The sequence below is a fragment of the Xiphophorus couchianus genome, chromosome 1, assembly GCF_001444195.1.
Source record: "Xiphophorus couchianus chromosome 1, X_couchianus-1.0, whole genome shotgun sequence".
NCBI lineage: Eukaryota > Metazoa > Chordata > Actinopteri > Cyprinodontiformes > Poeciliidae > Xiphophorus > Xiphophorus couchianus.
Window position 1 is genome coordinate 10740542 of NC_040228.1, and position 21877 is coordinate 10762418.

The window sequence follows — 21877 nt, forward strand, 5'->3', positions numbered from 1 at the left end:
GGAAGAAAAAAGATAGAGGGAGAAAAATAAACAGAACAGCCAATATATATATATATATATATATATATATATATATATATATATATATATTGGCTGTTACTGTATATATATGGTTTAGAATCAATGCACAGACAGAGAGTTCGCATTTAATTTGCTTCAAACATGTGAAGCATGGTAGACGGTGTAGATTTAGGGAAGTGCTATCAAGCACATCTTGTTTTATTACGAGGATATGCCACGATAACTATCAAATCGTCTCTTTAACAGCCCCATCCTTCTTCAATCATTGTCTGTCCGACTGACTCCCTGGAGACACAGACAACGAGACAAAGATGGACTAACAAATTGAGAAGAGAGATAATGGAGTGTTTTGTTGCCATCAGTTGTTGCTTTTACCTATTTGAAAACTAACTGAAGTGATGTAGCACCCAAAGACAGGCAGGATCACATATAAAGTGTAGTGTAATGGAAAACCACACAAAAAAACTACAAAAATGAAATTATATTGGCTGGGTTGATTAGTGAGTCTGATTAACTGAATGAGCTGCAGCTGTGGGGTCCATGAAGCAGTGAGGGAGAAATGCTAGATGGGACAGAGAACATATTAACACCTTAGAGGAGCACAAGAAAAAAAGAAGTAACTGAAAAAGGGCAACACACAGGGGTCAGCGGACCTACAACTGAACACAAGGAAAGTGCAGAAGAAATGTAGACTATTGACAAAATTGAAGTCAAAGAATCTCATGTTTTTTTTTTATTTAGTTTTTTTTATGAAACTTATTTTTAAGTCAAATCGGTGTAAATCAAAGACCAAACAAAGAGAGCTCAGATAGGCATCCTTCAAAATTTCCAGTCTTTTCCACAGTTATACGAACACAAACTATTAATCACAGTCAATCTCACTTCTCCCAGCCTCGCATTCTTCACACCTTGCGCCACGCCGCTCTCGTCAATCATCGAGCTCCGAATGAGGGTGGAAAGGGGCAAAAACAACTCCTAATTGTAAGGAAGAGGTTGCGGCACACAAGAGCATCCCAGGGTTTAGTGATTCATTGCACCCCAATCAGAAAGACATGAGGATAATAGCCCCCACATTCTCCAGCTTTCTTTCATTTTCTTGTCTCTTTCTCTCCATCCCTTCTCACTCATTAAATCGGTTCCAGCCTTTAACCCTGTGGGCAGGTGCTACTGTAATTAGCCATTATTTGACTATCAAAAGTCAGGAGTTGATTAAATGCCCGCGAACTGGCGCAGCGGAGCACTTTCCCCTCCGAGCCCCAGCCCCGTAATTTCAAAAGCTTCTTGCGACCTGCTGAGGGCCTTTCAGGTCTGTGAGACGCCGCTTCCGACTGCTGGTAAGAGCCTGTTGCCGGCGGTAATCAAAACTGATAATCTTACAGGAGAGAAAGGGAGGAGGGCATGGAGGGTGGGGAGGGCTGCAGCAGGCTGTGGGTGGAAGAGAGAAAAGAGAGTGAAAGAAAGAAATGGTCGGGGGCTTTCGGGAGGTTGGAGCTCAAGCAGAGAGCCTTCCATTAGAAATGTGTTGTGGCTCCGAGGGGGCCTGTGGCCAGCAAGCGGTGAAAAATGCTGCCTTCTTAAGGCAAGTGAATGGCATCTCTTTAGTGATTAGGAGCTGTAATAATGGGCACCCCTGCCTGTTAACCCTAAGTCCATTTTATTGCTAATTCATTTACCTGTTATTTCAGACATACTTGACGGGAGTCACCTGCTAAGAAGTCATGTTTGTCAGGCAGGTATGCCCATTAGCTGGGGATCTTAAATCAGCCTCACAATGGTGCAGGTAGGGGAGCAGAGGCCGGCCTTGTTGTCCGCAGATAACACCACACCGCAGTTATCCTGACAGACACGGAAAATCTTTTCTGCTCCAAAAATAATTAGACTTCATCCCCGGAGCGTTTTTTAATTAATGCATATATTTCTTTCTTTTCCACTCTTCTGCCATTGTAAGTGGATTTAAAGCCTAGCTGATCTGCTTTTGTGATCCGCAGTGAAAAACCTGTACACGTGGAAAAAAAATTATAAAAACACATCTGACTTGGTGCATTAAGGAAAAACAGGTGAACAAAAAGTAAGTCATGAAAACATGTAATAATTACAGTTTTGTGAGTGTAAAAATTAGAGCTGACTCTGGGACTCAAAGTGTTTCATTTAGCTTCGGGCCTACCGTCCACGTCTTCATGACTGGATGTCTCCTCACGAAGCAAAGCCATCAATATCAACATAAATATTTGACTAGATATATTTTACATTGGAATAAATCATGTCTGCTCTATTCCCCAGGGAGAGTCGGGTAAAATAATCACTCCCTGGTTAATGTTCTGGATAATTCTCCCTAAAGGAAACACTCTTTGTGATAATATCCTTGCATATGAGGATTCTGATCCGAAATGTCACAGTGGAGATTAAAACAGGGTTGACCCCACAAACAGACTCCAGAACTGCAACAAAATATGTAAATATATACATGTCTCTGATTGGATTATTGTATCTGGGCACTGATTTTTATTTTATTTTTTTTCATGAAAGTCAGGTACTTTAGTCGGTTATCACCACTGGAATAAAAAAAAAGAGAAAAGAAATGCATGTATTTGCATTTAAATCAAGCACTTTGCCTTAGCCTCGTCGGCGTCCAGCCACCAGCTGTAAGGGTTAACATCAGCTGTGTCGGTCACGCTCCACGACTGCTTTAAGCAAGTTTCGGTTTTGTTAGTTGAATAAAGGGATTATCCAGTATGAATTAGTGCTAAGACACAGAAAACCTCTCTTGGGATGATGCTCTTTGTGTGTGCATTTGTGTGTGTGTGTGTGTGTGTGATGCTTTCACATATTGGGCCTCTCCTGGGATCCCCCACTCTGCCTAATCATTGTTTCTCTAACAGATAATTCCCCATGTCTTCACGTGTGTCCCTGTGTGTACTTGTGGACGCGTTAATTAGCACTGTGCCGGCCGAGGGTGCTCTTCCTTGTAATCACTTAATTAGGGGTGACGGCCCTGGTGCTTGTTTACTCAATTAGCTATCCTCTTTAATTATCTAATTCGCAGAGAGGAAATGTCCTTGTTAGCAAGCTCAGAGGCAAAGTGATACAATATGAGTTTTTCTGTTTGTCAGAAACTGTATGATAGATAGGATAAAAATGATCTACCATAGTTTTTCTTTTCATTTTGAGAGTCAGACCCAAACCAGATTAGCTTTATATTTTAAGACAAACCTCATATACATAGAAAAAGACATATGCTGTTCCTGACACTAGGCCATGCTCACGGACTATACATGAGCCACATGCGTAAGATTACTGTCGCTCTAAATCCCCTTGTATTTAGTCAATAATGATAGAATCCTTGTGGAAAAAAGAAAAAAAACAAAGAAAGAAATTGAAGTCTCATGGTGAGTATGATTGATGGTTGCTTTAAATGAAGGCGTCCAGGACCGACTCCATTGTTTCTCCTGACCAGCCTCGCCATCTACTCTGCCACCTCCACCCCCACCCCACCGCCCCACATCACACTCTCCTTCATGTGGATTAAAGCCCCGTCGTTTTATTTAACAGTTCATTTGAGCGAAGGGGCGACCAAGGTGAAGCCGGTGGGAGGCATGAGGGGTTGGCAGGGTGGCTGTGCCGCGCCGTGGCAGGACGTCCCCTGTGGGACAGTGCCAGGCTGTGCTGCGGGGCGACGAGACAGGGCCTCCCCGGTGGACTAATGCCCCGTAATGAAGATTAAGACTCAGTCAAAGACTGTACTGTTTTCGGCTAAGACTGGGAGGAAGGATTGAGGGATGAAAAGAAGGGCGAGAGGGAAGGAAGTGAGGATAAAGGATAAAGTAAGGATGGAGCGCACTAAGAACCCGTGTTTGGGTGATTTTAGTTAGGAGTCGATTATTCAAATTAAAAATGCATGAAATCCAAAGAGGAGGATATAAGGGATGAAAAATACTACATTTTCTCGTATTGCTATTCATAGTGTTCAGTTTGATAACGACCTTTCAAAAACTTAGCTAGAAATTATTTCAAGACACCATCATATCTTGTATTATGCTATATCTTGGGCTCATATGGCAAAATTAATCATATTTATTTATGTATTTGTCCTGTTCCTGAGGGAAAAAAACACTTTTGTGAACGACATGGCTCTCCTTTTTGACTAAACAAATTAACCAGATCAATTTCTAGAGCTACAAAGAGGGTTCAACCTCAAATCCTAAGTCAAGGAATTTAAGATTGGTTGACAAGTTAACAAATGATCATTTACAGAAACATTTTTTGAAAAGGGGCATGCATTTATCTCTACACCTCTGATATGTAGCTAAATCAAATACATTTAAGAATGACAATTTCATATGAGTCAACAAAAACTGAATAATGTATGTGTCTTATTTGGTCTTTTTATGACAATCACTGCAATGTGGACGCTTTGGATGTTTACGAAGAGTTTATGAGATTTGTGAACAAACATCCTCATGAAGTCTGAGAAAGGCAGGTCAGAAATAAAGTTGTGGAGAACTTAAAACTTCAAACAAACAATTCATTTAGTCTGTAAGCAAATAAATATTCCCAGTGGACTGGAACTTTATTGCAAGGGAAACATACTTCCAATGACTACAACTGAAGTCATACTCTTCAGATTTTATTTTGTAAATAAACACTGAAGAGAATGAATCAATTTTCCTTCACTTCAAAATGATGGTCTGTTTTGCCTTGTTGTGTTTCACAAAATCCAAATGAATCCATTGAAGTTGTAAAATAACAAAATGTGAAAAAGAGATGCATTGCCCTCTGGTGAGAAGATTGAAGGTTGGTTTTGCTCTTAAGCATTTCTGCAATTTTTTTGTGTGTTTACATCAATTTTAAGATACCAAAAAAAAAAGGAGCCGGAGCTAGTGCGTGAGGTCGAGAGGTTCCGGCTAGAAATAGTCGGTCTCACCTCGACGCATGGCTCTGGTTCTGGAACCAGTCTCCTTGAGAGGGGCTGGACATACTTCCACTCTGGAGTTGCCCAGGGAGAGAGACGTCGGGCAGGAGTGGGCATACTTGTTGCTCCCCATACAGGCGCCGAGATGGGGAGCAACAAGTATGCCCACTCCTGCCCGACGTCTCTCTCCCTGGGCAACTCCAGAGTGGAAGTATGTCCAGCCCCTCTCAAGGAGACTGGTTCCAGAACCAGAGCCATGCGTCGAGGTGAGACCGACTATTTCTAGCCGGAACCTCTCGACCTCACGCACTAGCTCCGGCTCCTTCCCCACCAGAGAGGTGACATTCCACGTCCCAAGAGCCAGTTTCTGCAACCGAGGATCGGACCGCCAGGGTCCCCTCCCTTGGCCGCCACCCATCACACAGTGCACCCGACCCCTTTGGCCCCTCCCACGGGTGGTGGGCCCATGGGAGGGGGGGCCCATGTTTCCTCTTCGGGCTGAGCCCGGCCGGGCTCCATGGGTAAAAGCCCGGCCACCAGACGCTCGCCATCGTGCCCCCCCTCCAGGCCTGGCTCCAGAGTGGGGCCCCGGTGACCCGCGTCCGGGCGAGGGAACACCAAGTCCAAGGTTTTCCTTCATCATTGGGGTCTTCGGGCTGCACTTTGTCTGGTCCCTCACCTAGGACCTGTCTGCCTTGGGTGACCCTACCAGGGGCATGAAGCCCCAGACAGCATAGCTCCTAGGATCATTGGGGCACTCAAACCCCTCCACCACGATAAGGTGGCAGCCCATGGAGGAGTTTACCCCGGTGAACGAGAGGGTAGCATCCCTCCGCCTACGGGTGGGGGGACGGGTTCTGACTGTCGTTTGTGCTTACGGGCCGAACGACAGTTCAGATTACCCACCCTTTTTGGAGTCCTTAGAGGGGGTACTGGAGAGTGCTCCTCCTGGGGACTCCCTTGTTCTGCTGGGGGACTTCAACGCTCACGTGGGCAACGACAGTGAGACCTGGAGGGGCGTGGTTGGGAGGAACGGCCCACCCGACCTGAACTCGAGCGGTGTTCTGTTGCTGGACTTCTGTGCTCGCCATGGATTGTCCATAACGAACACCATGTTCAAGCATAAGGGTGTCCATATGTGCACTTGGCACCAGGACACCCTAGGCCGCAGTTCGATGATCGACTTTGTCATCGTTTCATCGGATCTGCGGCCGTATGTCTTGGACACTCGGGTGAAGAGAGGTGCGGAGCTGTCCACTGACCACTACCTGGTGGTGAGTTGGCTCCGGTGGCGGGGGCGAAAGCCGGTCAGACCTGGCAGGCCCAAACGTGTTGTGAGGGTCTGCTGGGAACGTCTGGCGGAATCCCCTGTGAGACGGAGCTTTAACTCCCATCTCCGGCAAAACTTCGAACACGTCCCGGGGGAGGTGGGGGACATGGAGTCTGAGTGGACCGTGTTCCGTGCCTCCATTGTCGAGGCGGCCGATCGGAGCTGTGGCCGCAAGGTTGTCGGTGCCTGTCGCGGCGGCAACCCTCGAACCCGTTGGTGGACACCTTCGGTGAGGGATGCCGTCAGGCTGAAGAAGGAGTCCTATCGAGCCTTTTTGGCCTGTGGGACTCCGGAAGCAGCTGATGGGTACCGGCGGGCGAAGCGGCATGCGGCTCGGGCGGTTGCTGAGGCAAAAACTCGGGTGTGGGAGGAGTTTGGAGAGGCCATGGAGAAAGACTTCCGCATGGCTTCGAGGCGATTCCGGTCCACCATCCGGCGTCTCAGGGGGGGGAAGCGGTGCAGCACCAACACTGTTTATAGTGGGGATGGTGTGCTGCTGACCTCTACTCGGGACGTTGTGGGCCGGTGGGCAGAGTACTTCGAAGACCTCCTCAATCCCACCAACATGCCTTCCACTGAGGAAGCGGAGCCTGGGGACTCTGGGTTGGGCTCTCCAATCTCTGGGGGCGAGGTCGCCGAGGTGGTTAAAAAGCTCCTCGGTGGCAAGGCCCCGGGGGTGGATGAGATCCGCCCGGAGTTCCTTAAGGCTCTGGATGTTGTAGGGTTGTGTTGGTTGACGCGACTCTGCAATATCGCATGGACATCGGGGGCAGTTCCCCTGGATTGGCAGACTGGGGTGGTGGTCCCCCTGTTCAAAAAGGGGGACCGGAGGGTGTGCTCCAATTATAGAGGGGTCACACTCTTAAGCCTTCCTGGCAAGGTCTATTCAGGGGTCCTGGAGAGGAGGGTCCGTCGGATAGTCGAACCTCGGATTCAGGAAGAGCAGTGTGGTTTTCGTCCTGGTCGTGGAACACTGGACCAGCTCTACACCCTCAGCAGGGTCCTGGAGGGTGCATGGGAGTTCGCCCAACCAGTCTACATGTGTTTTGTGGACTTGGAGAAGGCGTTCGACCGTGTCCCTCGGGGAGCCCTGTGGGGGGTTCTCCGGGAGTATGGGGTACCGGGCCTTTTGATACGGGCTGTCAGGTCCCTGTATGACCGGTGTCAGAGTCTGGTCCGCATTGCCGGCAGTAAGTCGGGCTCGTTTCCGGTGAGAGTTGGACTCCGCCAGGGCTGCCCTTTGTCACCGATTCTGTTCATCACTTTCATGGACAGAATTTCTAGGCGCAGCCAAGGTGTTGAGGGGATCCGATTTGGTGGCCTCAGGATCTCATCTCTGCTTTTCGCAGACGATGTGGTCCTTTTGGCTTCATCAGATCGTGATCTGCAGCTCTCGCTGGATCGGTTCGCAGCCGAGTGTGAAGCGGCCGGGATGGGGATCAGTGCCTCCAAATCCGAGGCCATGGTCTTGAGCCGGAAAAGGGTAGAGTGCCTTCTCCGGGTCAGGGGGGGTGTCCTGCCCCAAGTGGAGGAGTTTAAGTATCTTGGGATCTTGTTCACGAATGGGGGAAGAAGGGAGCGGGAGATCGACAGGCGGATTGGCGCAGCGTCTGCTGTCAAGCGGGCGCTGTACCGGTCCGTCGTGGTGAAGAGAGAGCTGAGCCAAAAAGCGAAGCTCTCGATTTACCGGTCGATCTACGTTCCCACCCTCATCTATGGTCATGAGCTTTGGGTCATGACCGAAAGAACGAGATCGCGGATACAAGCGGCCGAAATGGGTTTTCTCCGTAGGGTGGCTGGGCTCTCCCTTAGAGATAGGGTGAGAAGCTCAGTCATCCGGGAGGGACTCAGAGTAGAGCCGCTGCTCCTTCACATCGAGAGGAGCCAGTTGAGGTGGCTTGGGCATCTGGTCAGGATGCCTCCTGGACGCCTCCCTGGTGAGGTGTTCCGGGCACGTCCCACCGGGAGGAGGCCCCGGGGAAGACCCAGGACACGCTGGAGGGACTATGTCTCTCGGCTGGCCTGGGAACGCCTCGGGATTCCCCCGGAGGAGCTGGAAGAAGTGGCTGGGGAGAGGGAAGTCTGGGCCTCCCTTCTGAAGCTGCTACCCCCGCGACCCGACCTCGGATAAGCGGAAGAAGATGGATGGATGGATGGATGGATGGATGGATGGATGGACCAAAAAAAAAAAAAGAAACGTTTTTTGGTTTCAGCTTTTTCTTCCGGTTTTTGAATATTGTCGCGGGTGACTTTTGACACCTAACCAAACAGAAGCACTTTCTGCTTTATCTGGGGCCAATCAAACTGTGACTCTCATTCCTCAGAATGAAGCGAGTGAAGCAGACCAGCTTGAACACACGGCATGCTTCACTTACCACTCTGATGCTAACAGCTCCCCCAGGACTTGTTGCTCATAGACACACTCTTACTGTCTCCTACCATCTCCCAATCATTCCCCCTAAGTTCCCCTAATTCATACCATTCTCTTTCTATTTTTTCTCAGAATTTTTAAAATGTTTACTTTCCTTCCCAACTATCACGTGTGGACATAACGATAGATGGATGGATGGATGGATGGATAGATGTAGGGTGGGTGTCTGGAAAGGCAGGGGCCTTTTTTTCACATGACCTTGTGTTGACGGGGCCAGCCTCCCCCCCCACTACTCTCTGTCTCTCTTCCCCAGACGGGCTGTGTCTGTGACTGGCCTGGCAGCTCCAGCCTCTCTTGGGCATTCTGGCATTCCTCCCTGTCATGCCCTCCCCGCCCCCCTGCCTCCGGCTGTCTCCTGCCCTCTGAACGGTTCCATCTTTACTGACTCTTGGTTTGACTTCATCTTTTGCCTGTCTAACTATCGGGACTCCCGATCCTGCTCGCAGCATCCTCGTTTCTTCTGTTTTTGTTTCATTAAGTCCTCGTTTTTGGTAGATTGAAGAAGCATTGCGGAAAATAGCAACACAAAAACGACACACGTAGGTAAATTGCTTTTAGAAAGTTGAATTAGAATTATATTATTGTACATAAACCATGTAATTATTTACTTGTCTTGAATTTCTCACAAAACTACATTAAGTATTCAGAACCGACTGAAGAATAGAGAAGAAAGCATCTTCTACACACTCAATATCAGGGATTTCATTTATAAACATGGCATACGCACAAAATGTGGTCTGAAAGTGGTGTACATCACTTTCCACGCAAAGACTGTGATCTATTAAAAACAAACTCTGGCCCATATGTATGCTCATTTTTGAGACAGGGGAAATTGGCGATGAGGTGATCTGCATCATGATTCCTCCCTGTAGCTTAATTTCACTCCATAGCAAAACTTTAATCATAGATTGACGTTATCATAATTACTCAAAACAGTTGTGTTGTTTACACTTCCGCTGGTGAGCCGTATCTATACAAAAGAACCCTAAACAAAAAAGACTTATCAGCTAATTTAAATCGTAAACCAAAGTCCACTCAACTCATCAGTTTTCTCCCCATCACATTCCTCTCCTCAGATGATCATCAGGGAGATGTGTACCACAGGTTAACACATAAAACATCAGAAGGTATGAAGCAATCAGACTGATTGCTTTAAACATGTGACACTTGTATGTAATTCTGCTCGACTGACGCACTGGCAATGCTGGAGGATCTTTCAAATGGAAAAATCATTAAGAAAATGTAAACTTTTTGGGCCTGATACTGATGTATTCTTCTGCTATAACGTGCAGGGAACAGTGGCTACCTAAAATCTTGACCATTGTGAAGCATAAAATCTGCCAGGTGCTCTCATGACGTTTCTTCCTCTGGAAAATGTTTAAGTTGCAAGACCACACAACTACATACCGTCTGTGGCAACAACATCTGAATCCTTACCCTGTAGTCATCTATCCTTGACGATTTGTTTTATTTAGTATGCAGCTGCCTTTTAGTAATACAAAAAAATTCCTAAACATTTTGAACGTGCAACATTTCATTTAAACAGAATTAAGCATAAGGATTAAAGGCCTTAAAGATCTTCAAGATCTTGTTTTTAATTCATGTGTTTATCGAAGACATGGAGCAGCAATAAAATTAAGCTCTAGGTTTAATTTAAGTAAGAAGGGAATCAACTGGCTCAGTGTAATGTGCTGGGCTCCCTTCAACAAGTTTAAATTATAAAACATGGCTAACTAAATTTGATCTTACTGCTTTGATGTTGCAGTGTATTGGTGTGTTTTATTAGCTCTGAAACAAATTAATTGTATTGTAAAGTAATAAAATTAAATTTGGGCTCATTTGGATTTTAAAGATTTGGACATGAATTTAAATTATTTTGTAAAGCGTTTTGAGGAGACGTTTGATATACGAACAAACGACACTGAATTGAACTAAACTGAAATGAACTGAAAGGAACTGAACTAAATAGAACTATGTTCATGTGAACTAAACGAACAGAACTAACATAAATCACATATATAACTGAATTTACCCGACGTGAACTGAATGCAAATTAACAGAACTAAACCAAAAGAACTGAATTGATTCAAACTGAACTGAATTGACCGCAATTTACTTGATTTGAACTGATTTGAATTGAAATGAACTGTGGTTTTGATGCAAAATGACTCTCTAGGATTGCTGACAGTAGATACCAGAGAAAAAAAAATACAAGCTGCTGTGGCTGCTCATTTCTGCCTTTAAATTCTAAAAGTATAAAAGTTTTATTTCAAGTATTTTGAAGGATCTTTTTATTCAAATGTGCAGTTTAGAAGGAAGCACTGTAGCCACAACACAACATGTTACTACTGATAGCTGAAAACTAAACAAAAAAATAATGGAAGTGACGGCGTGTATGTCCGTGTGAGGAAACTCATATGACAGCCCCCACAACTGTCTATAACCCGTCTTCTTTTGTCGGGTGACCCCAGAGAATGTGGTGGGAACGGCCACTGAGAGAGAGATTATTTAGGAGACAAAGAGTGCAAGAGCGAACGAGAGAAGATAGAAGGAGTGAAAAGGCCGAAGGGAAGAAAGAAAAGGATAGAGCGAGAGAGAGATGGGGGTCAGAGAGCCAGCTGATGTGAAAGTGCCTCTGATCACCTCGTGCTTCTCCTCCGCCCCCTCGCTCTGTCGCTCTCTATCTGTTCCACTCTTTCTTTCTTTCATTCCCACTTGAATTCCTCTCCCAGCGCTTCACTACGACGTGACGTTGGGTTTTGATCGACGATAACAACAGAGATGCGTCAGTGAAGGCCCACACACACATGCCCGCACACGCACATTCACACACCAGGACGCTGGATGTGCACACAAGTTAAAAGTGCCCAATGGAAGTTAAAAGTGGCACTCAAGAGAGCACATTCACACACACATGGCTGAACACACTTCCAACACAGGGCAGGCCTTTGAGTGAAAGCTGCTCACAAGGCATAATGACAGCATTCTGCAGAAACCATGGTCGGGACAGTTCCCACAGACAAGACAGGCAGCGAAAGAAAAAAAGACCATTTCTTTCTGTCTTCACCTCTCCTCCTACTCTCCACCTCCTCTTCAACAACCCTGACTTTGTTTGGAGCATGTGACCTGCCACCAATCAACCCTATTGGTTAAAAGAGGCTGGATACAAGGATACTCATTTTTGCCAACAGCCTATACTTCAGCCAATATGCTCTTGTGCATGGAGTTTCCCTAAAATGGCAGAAGCTTGCTTCATCTTGAATAGTATCTGTGAGATACAGCCTCTGGGACTAATTCTTCAGCATTTATACTAAATTAACTTTGAAACCCTCAAGTATCCCTTATGTGAAAAATGTAACCTCCAGGGTTGTTATACAGTTAGAATAACAAAAGAGATTTAATGATTCACGTGGCACTTGTCCCCCATTCCTCCAAAAGCCCCCAAACGGACATAAAACCTGAACGTCAAATCCTGCCTGTCTTAACTTTCACGTCACTTTTTCCCCTTCCGTCAGAGCTGACACGATGCGGCGTTTCACAGTGTACGTTGAAGGGGGTGATGGTGGTGGTAGCACCGGGTGAAGGGAGGCAAATGAAAACATGTCACTCAGGACCCATTAAAATGTAACCCTCCCCTGCAGAAGAAAGAGACTCGTCTCATCATTAAGCCATCTTGGGGCGAAGCAAAAACCGCAAATATTATTCCTTGCACCCCCATGTCTCTCTTCCACACACATGGACTCCACCAGTACTCACACATGCACATATAATTGTCCCCTTTTTTTTGCTTTAGATGGAAGGAAAGGACACCGTGACTGAAGGTCCAGTGTGTTTGTTCACCATCTGAAAGTTACAAGAAGATGTTTGGATCCTTCAGATCACATTTGTTTTTCCAAAAATAATAACCCCCATGTTTTTTTTTGTCAGGTCAGTCAATCAAAAGCACGGTCAGACCATGATTAGATGGAGAACGTTCTATGTTCCTCCAAAAGGCTCCAAACCAATCAGCAGGTTCTTCTTGAAGGTTCTTCTTAAAGGCTTATTACAGAAACGACCAGATGGAGAAACATTCTTTTTAAGCAACTGCATTTCTTGCTTGTTACAGTAACAAAAACTAACTAAAATGATTAAAATCAGAGTGAATATCATTCATGTCACTAGCACACTTATTAAATGAGGCATGCAACTACAACTTTTTCTAAAAATGGTAACACACTAACAAAGATCAACGTGCATAATAAAAAGATCTGCGTGCACATGTGTGTGTGTGTGTGCAACCATGGTGTGTGCATAAGGTTCACTGTTATTGAAAATGACTTGCCCCTGCTGCACATGCTGGGGTGGCAGTGATTATAATATCCAGATAATCATTTCAAGCAAATTATTGTAATTATCAATCAATCATGTCCTATTTAAACAGGGTGAGGGAGGGAGAAGTGTGGTGCTGCTGGCAGAAGGTAAACTATGGCCTGAAGCGCTGGATCACTTCTGTGACCCATGAGCCTCCCTGTGTCCACATAATAGCCCTCATACATTTGGGGCCATTTACGCTTTGCATTTAGAGGCTCAATTCTCCAGCTTGATACTGAGGGAGTGGGGTTGGAAACCTCCTGGCTGCATTCGCAGTTGAGAGAAATATGTGAGTAAACTTTAGTGTATTCTGTTTGGAGTTTAGTATCTAAAGTAGAACATTTTAAAGAAGTACATTGAGCCAGCCTTTCCCCAAAAAATATATTAGCCCATAAAATATTATCCAGAGGATTTAATTGTTTTTTTTTCCCAAGTCATGTTGTCAGGGAAGAGATTTTATTTGTGTGTATTTTAATATTAATCAAAGTCCAATGTTTCTGTGAAGGCCTCATGAGTTTGTTTGTTGGACAACATCTATGAAAACCAAAAAACCCAGCAGACTGGCCAGCAATAAAGTTGTGAAGAAATTTAAAGGAGGGTTAGAATATAACACCTAAAAATACACAAAACTTTGAGGGTGCTACAAAAAACCTACCAAGACATGACTGACTACCTAAACTGACAGAATGAACAAGAAAACATTAGTAAAAGATGCAGGAAAAAAACACCTCATGTCAACTATATCGAAGATGGAGATATACAGCAGCTCAGGTGAGAGAATCTGTCGATAAGAAACCCATTGGCCGGGTGCTCCACAAATCTTGCTGAGTTTATATTGGAAGACTGGGAGGAGAAAGAAATTGTTAAAAGAAACAAGTCCCATTTAAAGTTTGCAGACTCAGCAAAAGTGTGAAAAAAGTTGTGAAAGAAACAGACACTGTTCACCAACCGTAACACCACATACCCTATAGCAGTGGTTCCCAAAGATTTTCTGGGCTCCCATGTGGATTACAATAAAATCCGCCCCCTAAAAAAGAAAACAAAAAAATAAACTGGGCACACACGTCGTTCAACCAGACATAAACCTATACACATATTTTGTTTTCAAACTCCACTGAAGTTTATTTCACACTTCAAGTTGCAACAAAACACACTAAAAACCATCTTTACAGTGAAAAACTTTTGTGTAACTTTTTTTTCTCATTCATCCATACCGTTTCCCACGTTTCCTCCCCCCTGCAATTTCCACACATTGGGAACCACTGCCCTATAGGGAAACATGGTGGTGGCAGCATCTTGAGCAAAAACAGGAAGCTAGTCAGATTTGATGTAAATACTCTAGACAACAATCGTAAAAGAAAACATGTAGGAGTTTACGCAAACATCCCAGCCAATCTAATTTTTTTAGTCTCTAGAAGTATAATGCTTATAAAGACATACATTCAAGTTCAATTGACTGCATGAACTGGGTTCTAACAAATAGTGACCAATAGGGGGGGTGGAGGGTGTTAACACATGATACGTTTCTGATTTTTATTTGTAGCACAATATCATAAAACATGTCCAGTTCTCTTTCTGCTACACAACTGTGCATTACTTTGTCTTGGTCCACCAAAAATTGCATGTTGCACTGAATTCTGTTGTAGTGTGTTGAGAAATTTGGGGAACGTTAGCTGGAAATAGGCACCAACACCCCTACGGACCCCACTAGGGACAAGGATGTTAGAAAATGGATGGATGGCTGTTGAGAAATATTTTTTTAAACTATGTGAATACCTTTACAAGGTGTTCTGGTATCTACCCAATTCATACCAAATGTAAGTTCTATTAGATATACAGCAAATAAACACTGTGCTGCAGATGATTACTGTGAAGGGCTTAATGGTAAGTAAAAGTACTTTAGACACAACTACATGGAATCAATGAAGAGAGAAAACATGTCCCTCTTAAGTCAGACAAATCGCAGAAGAGGAACGCAGCAGACAGGCGGCGGGACCTGATCGTCTCAAAGAGATATTTCTCTGTATCTATTCACAGTAAATCCCCGGTGAAAAGCAGCATGAACTGATTCGATCTCAGCGGTATTGAGAGCCGAATGAATGTGGCTTGAAGGGTAGAGACTGAGAAATTGCGAAAGAAGTAGATATATAAAGAGGGAGAGACAGATAGTAGCCTTCGGGTGAGAGATGATCGTCTTGGGAAAAAAGCAATCAGGGCTCATTGATTTTTCTCAGCTGCTTGAATAGAGGGTGTCTATCTGGAAGTCATTATCTGTCATCTGATCTGCCGGAGTGTTTACACGCGTTGGCGTGGACAGCAGCGCTCTTCTGAAGATGAGGATTAACACACAGGACAAACACACACACACAGAGCATAGACTGTCCACTTTTTTGCCCGTCTCTGTATCCTCCACTCTCAATTCTAAATCCAGGGATTCTTAAACAAAACTTTGGTCCTCCGATACCCCTGTCAGCTTTTACATCACACATAACCTTCAGACTTAAGCGAATGCCCTGTGTGTGTTTGTAAAAATATACATGCATAGGGTCTAGACAGCTAAACAGAAAGATAGTCTTGTTTTGTATAGCCAAACCAGACTAAATCAAACAATCCCTGATCCTATCACTAATAGCCACCGATAACAATCTTTAGCTCCAACAACACCGTCCTGTCTGCTTGAAAAGCAAGGAGGGATGAAATAAGTGGAAGAAGATGGAGGGAAGTAAATAGAGAGAGGACTCAGATAACAGACATTTTTCATTTTCTGACTGCGTGTGGCATGAAGATGCATAAAACCTGATTTTGCATGTGCCTAAGCCACAGGGGCTCAGAAAGCCCAGGATATGAATCCGGGGCTTTACATTTCACAGATAGACACATAAGAAGAGGAATATCTGCACACACACACTTAGCTGTGGAGGGCATTTCTGGGCAGCTTTCAGTAAGTGAGGCTGGAGAAGCTGAGGTATTATCTTTGCTCCATTTTATCTGGTGCTTTATCTCAGACAGAGCCTCACATTTGGTTTTATTCTCTTCAGGCATGGGACAAACACCGTGGCTGGCTTTATCTGTGTGCTGGGTGATGAAATTCAGTTCTTCAGGTACCGGCTACTTTTAAAGTAGCTTTTTCAGAGCTTCTCACCGTAATGACAAAAGGTGGCTGATAACCTGTTACAGTATTTGGGAAATTACACACACAACCTTTACTTTGTCAGTAACATTAAAGTCAGGCAGGTTGCAAAGTGAATTTCAGCCTGTTAGTAAACAAAAGAAACAACACACTATATTTTCAATATAAAAGGATTTAAAAATTAATCATATCAGAGTACTATCCATTGTATCCATTAACATTTCTATCTGCTGAAGTTAGTTTAAGCCGTTCTTCTGAGAGCTAGATATACAAAAAAATAGCAACAAATGAGCATGGATAACTCATTATAACACAAATGTACCTTTAAGCAATGAACTAGTTTATTTGCGAGCTGCAACTCAAATAACTTTGAGTCTTAATCAAGCGCCGCAATGGTAGCGAGACAGTGGAGAAAGATGGAGTCAGTGTTGCTGCCCCTGCCCTGTGTTTGTGAGCGCCTGCGTGTGGATGAATGAGTCATGTCATACGAAATGGCTCATGGATAATTTCATTCATATTCATAACAAGCATGTGGTCTGCCACCGCCCATCGAGGGCCCACCACAACTCACACTCTGCATAATGAGATATAGCCAGTGTGTCTTCACATACGGCTGCCAGGCGTACGGTAAGTATATGTTTCTGCTAAGGACATGCAGAGTGCAACTCTTGCGCTACTGTTGTGTGACAATTATCAATGCTTACGACAGTGCAACTAAAGCGAATGCTTTAGGGAATACATGTGGAAGGTGGTTAGGTTAGTTTATAAAACCAAGTAGGTTTTTCCACGTCGTACGAAATGTGGGGAACTCCAAACAGCCTAAAACAGCTGTGGTCAGCTCTTAAAATAAGCTCATTGACTAACGCAGGATTTCACATCAACCAAGCAGTCGGTGATTTACATGCTGGTCTGTCTGTTTATACAAGGAGCAGCAAGACCCTTGACCTGAAATGCAAATGATAAAATTTAAGTGATTTTGTTTTTCCAAAGCCGGATTTGTCACAACCGTAAATTAAAGTGGAAGCGAGTGTTTAGCTCACAAGGCATCTTCACAGACCAACCAGTGCTCTGACTTTTATCTGCTGCTGTTGTCAAATCGAACAGTTTCGTTACATAGAAAAAAATCCAAAAATAATTTTGGCTCAGTTCACCCTTTCTGTCATGGTAATTTATAGTGTCTTGCATATCTTGAGTTTTTCAGTTGTCACAACTTTATATGTAATTTACTGGGATTTTATGTGATACCAATTATAAAATATAAAATAAAAAAAACATGGATTTTTTTTTTTTTTTCAAATAAAAGTAATGCCTACATTGATTCAATCCTATCTAACCCAATGCTGCACATCTGCAGGCTGGCAGCATCTGAGCGGAGTAATTTCCATACCCTGCCACAAACTTTCTGTTGTATTTAGGTCTGGAGTCTGAGTCATCCCATTCAAACGCATGAATATGTTTACATCTAAACCACTCCATTGTAGCTCTGACTGTATGTTTTAGGGTCATCGTCATGTTTGAAGGTCTGCTGCTATAGCAAGTCTTTTGAAGCTTCTAACAAATTTTCTTCCAGGAATTGCTGTGTTTTTAGTTTCATCTATCTTCCCGTCAACTCTGGCCAACTTCTTTATCCCTGCAGCATAAAGCTACACACATGGTGGTGGATTGAGTTGCCACCATACATAGCAAATTGATGGCATTTAATTCTGATTCCATTTAATCAGAGGATCATATTGTTAAATTTCCAAATTTGAAATGAGACTTCTTATGTCAATTTATGGAGTTTTCTTTTTGACAGATGACCAGACCAGAGCTGTGAAGACATGCAGCTCTTCCAGAGACACCATGAATTATTCTGGCTCCTTGTCTTATTACCAGTCTTTGCCCAGCATAAGCTTATGTGACATCCATGTGAATGTGGTTGTACTCTGACATTTTAAAAGCTTTTGATATTCTTTTATAATCTGAACTTCTCCAATGTGTTCTTTCTGATTTGTTTCATTTTTATTATTTGTAAAAATAATTTAAAAAAAATGTCATTCACAATTTTTTTTTTTACTCGCCATCACATAAATCACAAGAAACAACAATAAAATATATTCTTGTAACATGACAAAATATAAGAAAGACCAAGGGTATTCAAGGCAGCGCGAGATCAATCAGTTAATGTTTAAAAAAGTAATTTTTTGTATTTTTTTTTTGGTGTCCCTGCCATATAAGTTATTGCTGCGTTTCATTTAACCTTCAGTTCAAATCCCCTCTTCTGTCATTAACTCAAGTTGGAACTGTGCCTGCATACTTTCAGCATTTCCCAGAAAGTTCCTTCTTGGTGTGTCCTCTGCAGCGGCCATTGTTCTTTCATGGACCATTAGATGGACATGAACTCTCTCACCGTCGTGTTTTGACCCGGTGACACTGGCCGTAAAAACAAACTGCACTGCCTCTTCAATAAATTCATCACCTCATAAAGTGGTCAGTGACTGGTCAATGAGACGTGTCGGTCACAGCGCGTGCATTAGTCAAGAAGGGACTTATTAGATCACAGATCACTGCAGGTCCTTTCTGATAAGCAAGGCTTATTAGATACGTAATTGCTCCCTGACAAATAGGACAAAATCTAAATGCTGGACTTAGACTTTATTTATAGACGCCGTATCGATCATGTAGGAAAAATATTGTAGTTGCAAGGAAAAATAAAAGATGTAGACAAAGGGCTTGAAAAACAGTAGCAAAAGATGATGATTGTCCTACCTTTTTGATACAGCTGTCTGGAGAGTCATCTTCATGGTCGTTTATCATCTGCTGTAAAAAAATAAAAGAGAAAAAAAAAGCAGAAACATATATTCATAATTACATTTTTGACACCAAGACCACATATTTGTTCTACATTTATCATAAAATCATGCAACTCTGAATTTTCCCTGAGAAGAAATCTGCCTGAAGATCCATTAAAACCACATGATTGATTCCAGCTCTTGAGAGGCCCTCAGTCTGTTGTTATAGTCGACACTGCCTGATGACAAAAGCGAGGCGTGTTCATAGTTCATCACACAAACCCAGCGGGATACAAATATAAAGGAAGACATCTCATAATGGGGCAAGAGGCCACCAAAACACAACCAGAAGCAAAACACAACATGAAGCACATTTGAATGAATGAGTTCCCCACATTTGATGTTAATTCCTGGCTTTGGTGTAGCGGGGAAGTTCACTGAGAACATATTCGTCAGTGAGAGTGTGCATAATTAAGCCTTCAAGCAATATTTACAAGGGGGCAGATGGGTGGCAGAATGCTCCCAGTGTCTGCCAGAGGAAATGAAGGAAATGGGGCATGATGAAGAGACGGGGTGGCCCCTACTGCAATGAGTTGGTGTTTCACGCAGTGGAAAGCTAGAGTATCCACTCCTCTGCTCGTCTCTGTCCCAACAGGGAACGGGAAAGAGATGCTGACTGTTCAGAGCGGTCTTATGTGGGGGATCGGTAAACTGAGTTTAAGTGAAATTACGTCTAAATCTTTCTCCATACAGCATATTTGGGCCTTGCCTTTCCTGCACCATATCCTCCCCATCTGCCCTTTAACAGTAGACCGGTTGTATGGGAGTTGTGACAGGACTGTTAGCCTTTATATTAGAGCTGACATATTAAAGGTTTGTATTTCCTTAACCAGTGTGGTCCACCATGATTGGGAAAGAGACATTTATCTGTTGTGGAATCTCCCAAAGAAACTATGAGGCTATTCTTTAAATTCTGCCATACAGTAACTTCTTTTTATGTGAGAGCAAGGCCTCAATTTATAGTAAATTATAATGATCTGTGTGTATGATCTCAAGGTTGTGCATGCCCCATTGGATCTCTAGAGAAAAGTGTTTGTAACTTTGTCCAGACTGGTAAAGCTATTGGAAAACATAGTGGCACAAAACAGTTTATTTTATCCTCTTGCTTAAAACCAGACATGTGTTCAGTTTCACCAATGGTTTTAATAGCAACACAGATACTTAAAACTCTGTTCTCCACCTACTTACTACACATCTAAAGCATTGAAGATTCATATTTCTTCTTGAAATCTCAGTGTTTTACATAATATCTACATAGAAAAATGTATATTTAACAAACTATGCCATGGATTGTTAAAGGTGCATTACCTGACAGAAGTTTCCTGTCATCTTTTTGGATACAGCAGCACTCTGTAAGATTATTTGAAGAAGCACTCAACTGTTCAAGTATGAAATATTGGTACAGATTAGAGCATCCTCCATAGTCCCTGCCTCCCCTTGATAAGATCCCAATTAAGTAAAAAATAATTAAAATAAATTAATCCTTTCATTGCAATGGCAAAATGTACTTTTTTTAACCAAAGCTTTAATTTGAGTAACTTTATAAATTATGAAAATTATTAATTGTTATTGATTGGAGTATATTCCTTCAATTTAGACCAGTGAACATACTTGATTTCAAGTATGTTTCAATTACAATAATTGAAAAAATTGGTAATATTGACATTTCAAAGTGCTGCTTTGCTGCAATATTAGACACATTTGAACAACTTGACTGATTTTCACTATTTTATATACCCGCTTCCTACATAGTTATCAATGACTGATGGGTAAACAATAGTGTTATGGACATAGTGATGATTAGAAATGAAATGAAAAAAATAAGGGAATGTGGGTTTAATGGAACAATATCATCAATTAAATTGCCATATTTTTTAAAAAAACTCGCTACTGTCACAGTTACCAATCACTTGGTGACCATTTGGTGTCTTTGAACCTTTAACTGATAATCTATCACACTTTTATTTCCCCTAAGTGAGGTGTATGTGTCTCTTTATAAGTCAGCACATGGTTAGTAGAATCTCCTTGTCTAAATTTTCCAAAATCTATGTCAGAGCAGCAGTTAAGTTTTTAAAACAGCTGGAAAACAAATTTGAAGGAGAACCCAAGTTAGTTCTTCAACCAAAGCATAGTAAAGAGGTAGGTAACAGTCGTAAAACAAAATCTTCAAAATATTGAAAACAATTAACTCACATCTTCCTAACTGTTTCCTTACTTTTCCTTTGTCATATTCAACCCACCAGTCTGTAAACTTTAGCATATATGCCACTTAATATATACACACATTGAGGGTAGCAGAAATTTGTACCAGAAGCCCAACATAATATTCTCATGCAGAAATGGATATACATAGCAAATACAATATCCTACCAAATATTGCATCCAATCAGACTTTTACGACTCTGATTTTGCACACATAGAAATTTCCATATCTATTGCAATTCAATGCGTTGTACAAGATGTCAGAAGAAAGACATCTATCTATTTCTAAATGTAGTTGGAATTTGGTTGGAGTTGAGCATATGGACTAACCAAACCAGACTTTCAAGATCTTAAATACTAAGTTTTTTGACCAGTTCTTCTGTTATACATCTGCCACCATGTTTTATTCACATATAATTTTTTTCAGGGTAGCTATACATTATACATTCCTTGGCTGTTGAAAACATTTTCATATGGAAACTAGAAAAAATATATAAATTGCATTAGTGTTTCTGGTCTGGAAATGAAGCAAATAAATAGGAAGGGGAAACATGGGAATGCCATTGGCGGTAACATGGAGACAGTACGTAGGAGAAAGAGGGGTTGGGGTTGGCTTCTGTTTCTTGTAATGCACCAAGCCAGCTGTAACAATTTACAAAATGAACAGCTTGGC

At 42.9% G+C, this 21877-nt stretch overlaps 1 protein-coding gene across 7 annotated transcripts in view; it reads right to left on the reverse strand.

The window, feature by feature from the left end:
- prdm16 (PR domain containing 16) overlaps positions 1 to 21877 on the reverse strand; it is a 208809-nt gene that overhangs the window by 82177 nt on the left and 104755 nt on the right. For all 7 annotated transcript variants that reach the window (XM_028020349.1, XM_028020326.1, XM_028020323.1 and 4 more), the window contains exon 3: positions 18920 to 18970. In XM_028020349.1, coding sequence (XP_027876150.1) covers positions 18920 to 18970 — 51 coding nt within the window. The remainder of the gene's footprint in view (positions 1 to 18919; positions 18971 to 21877) is intronic.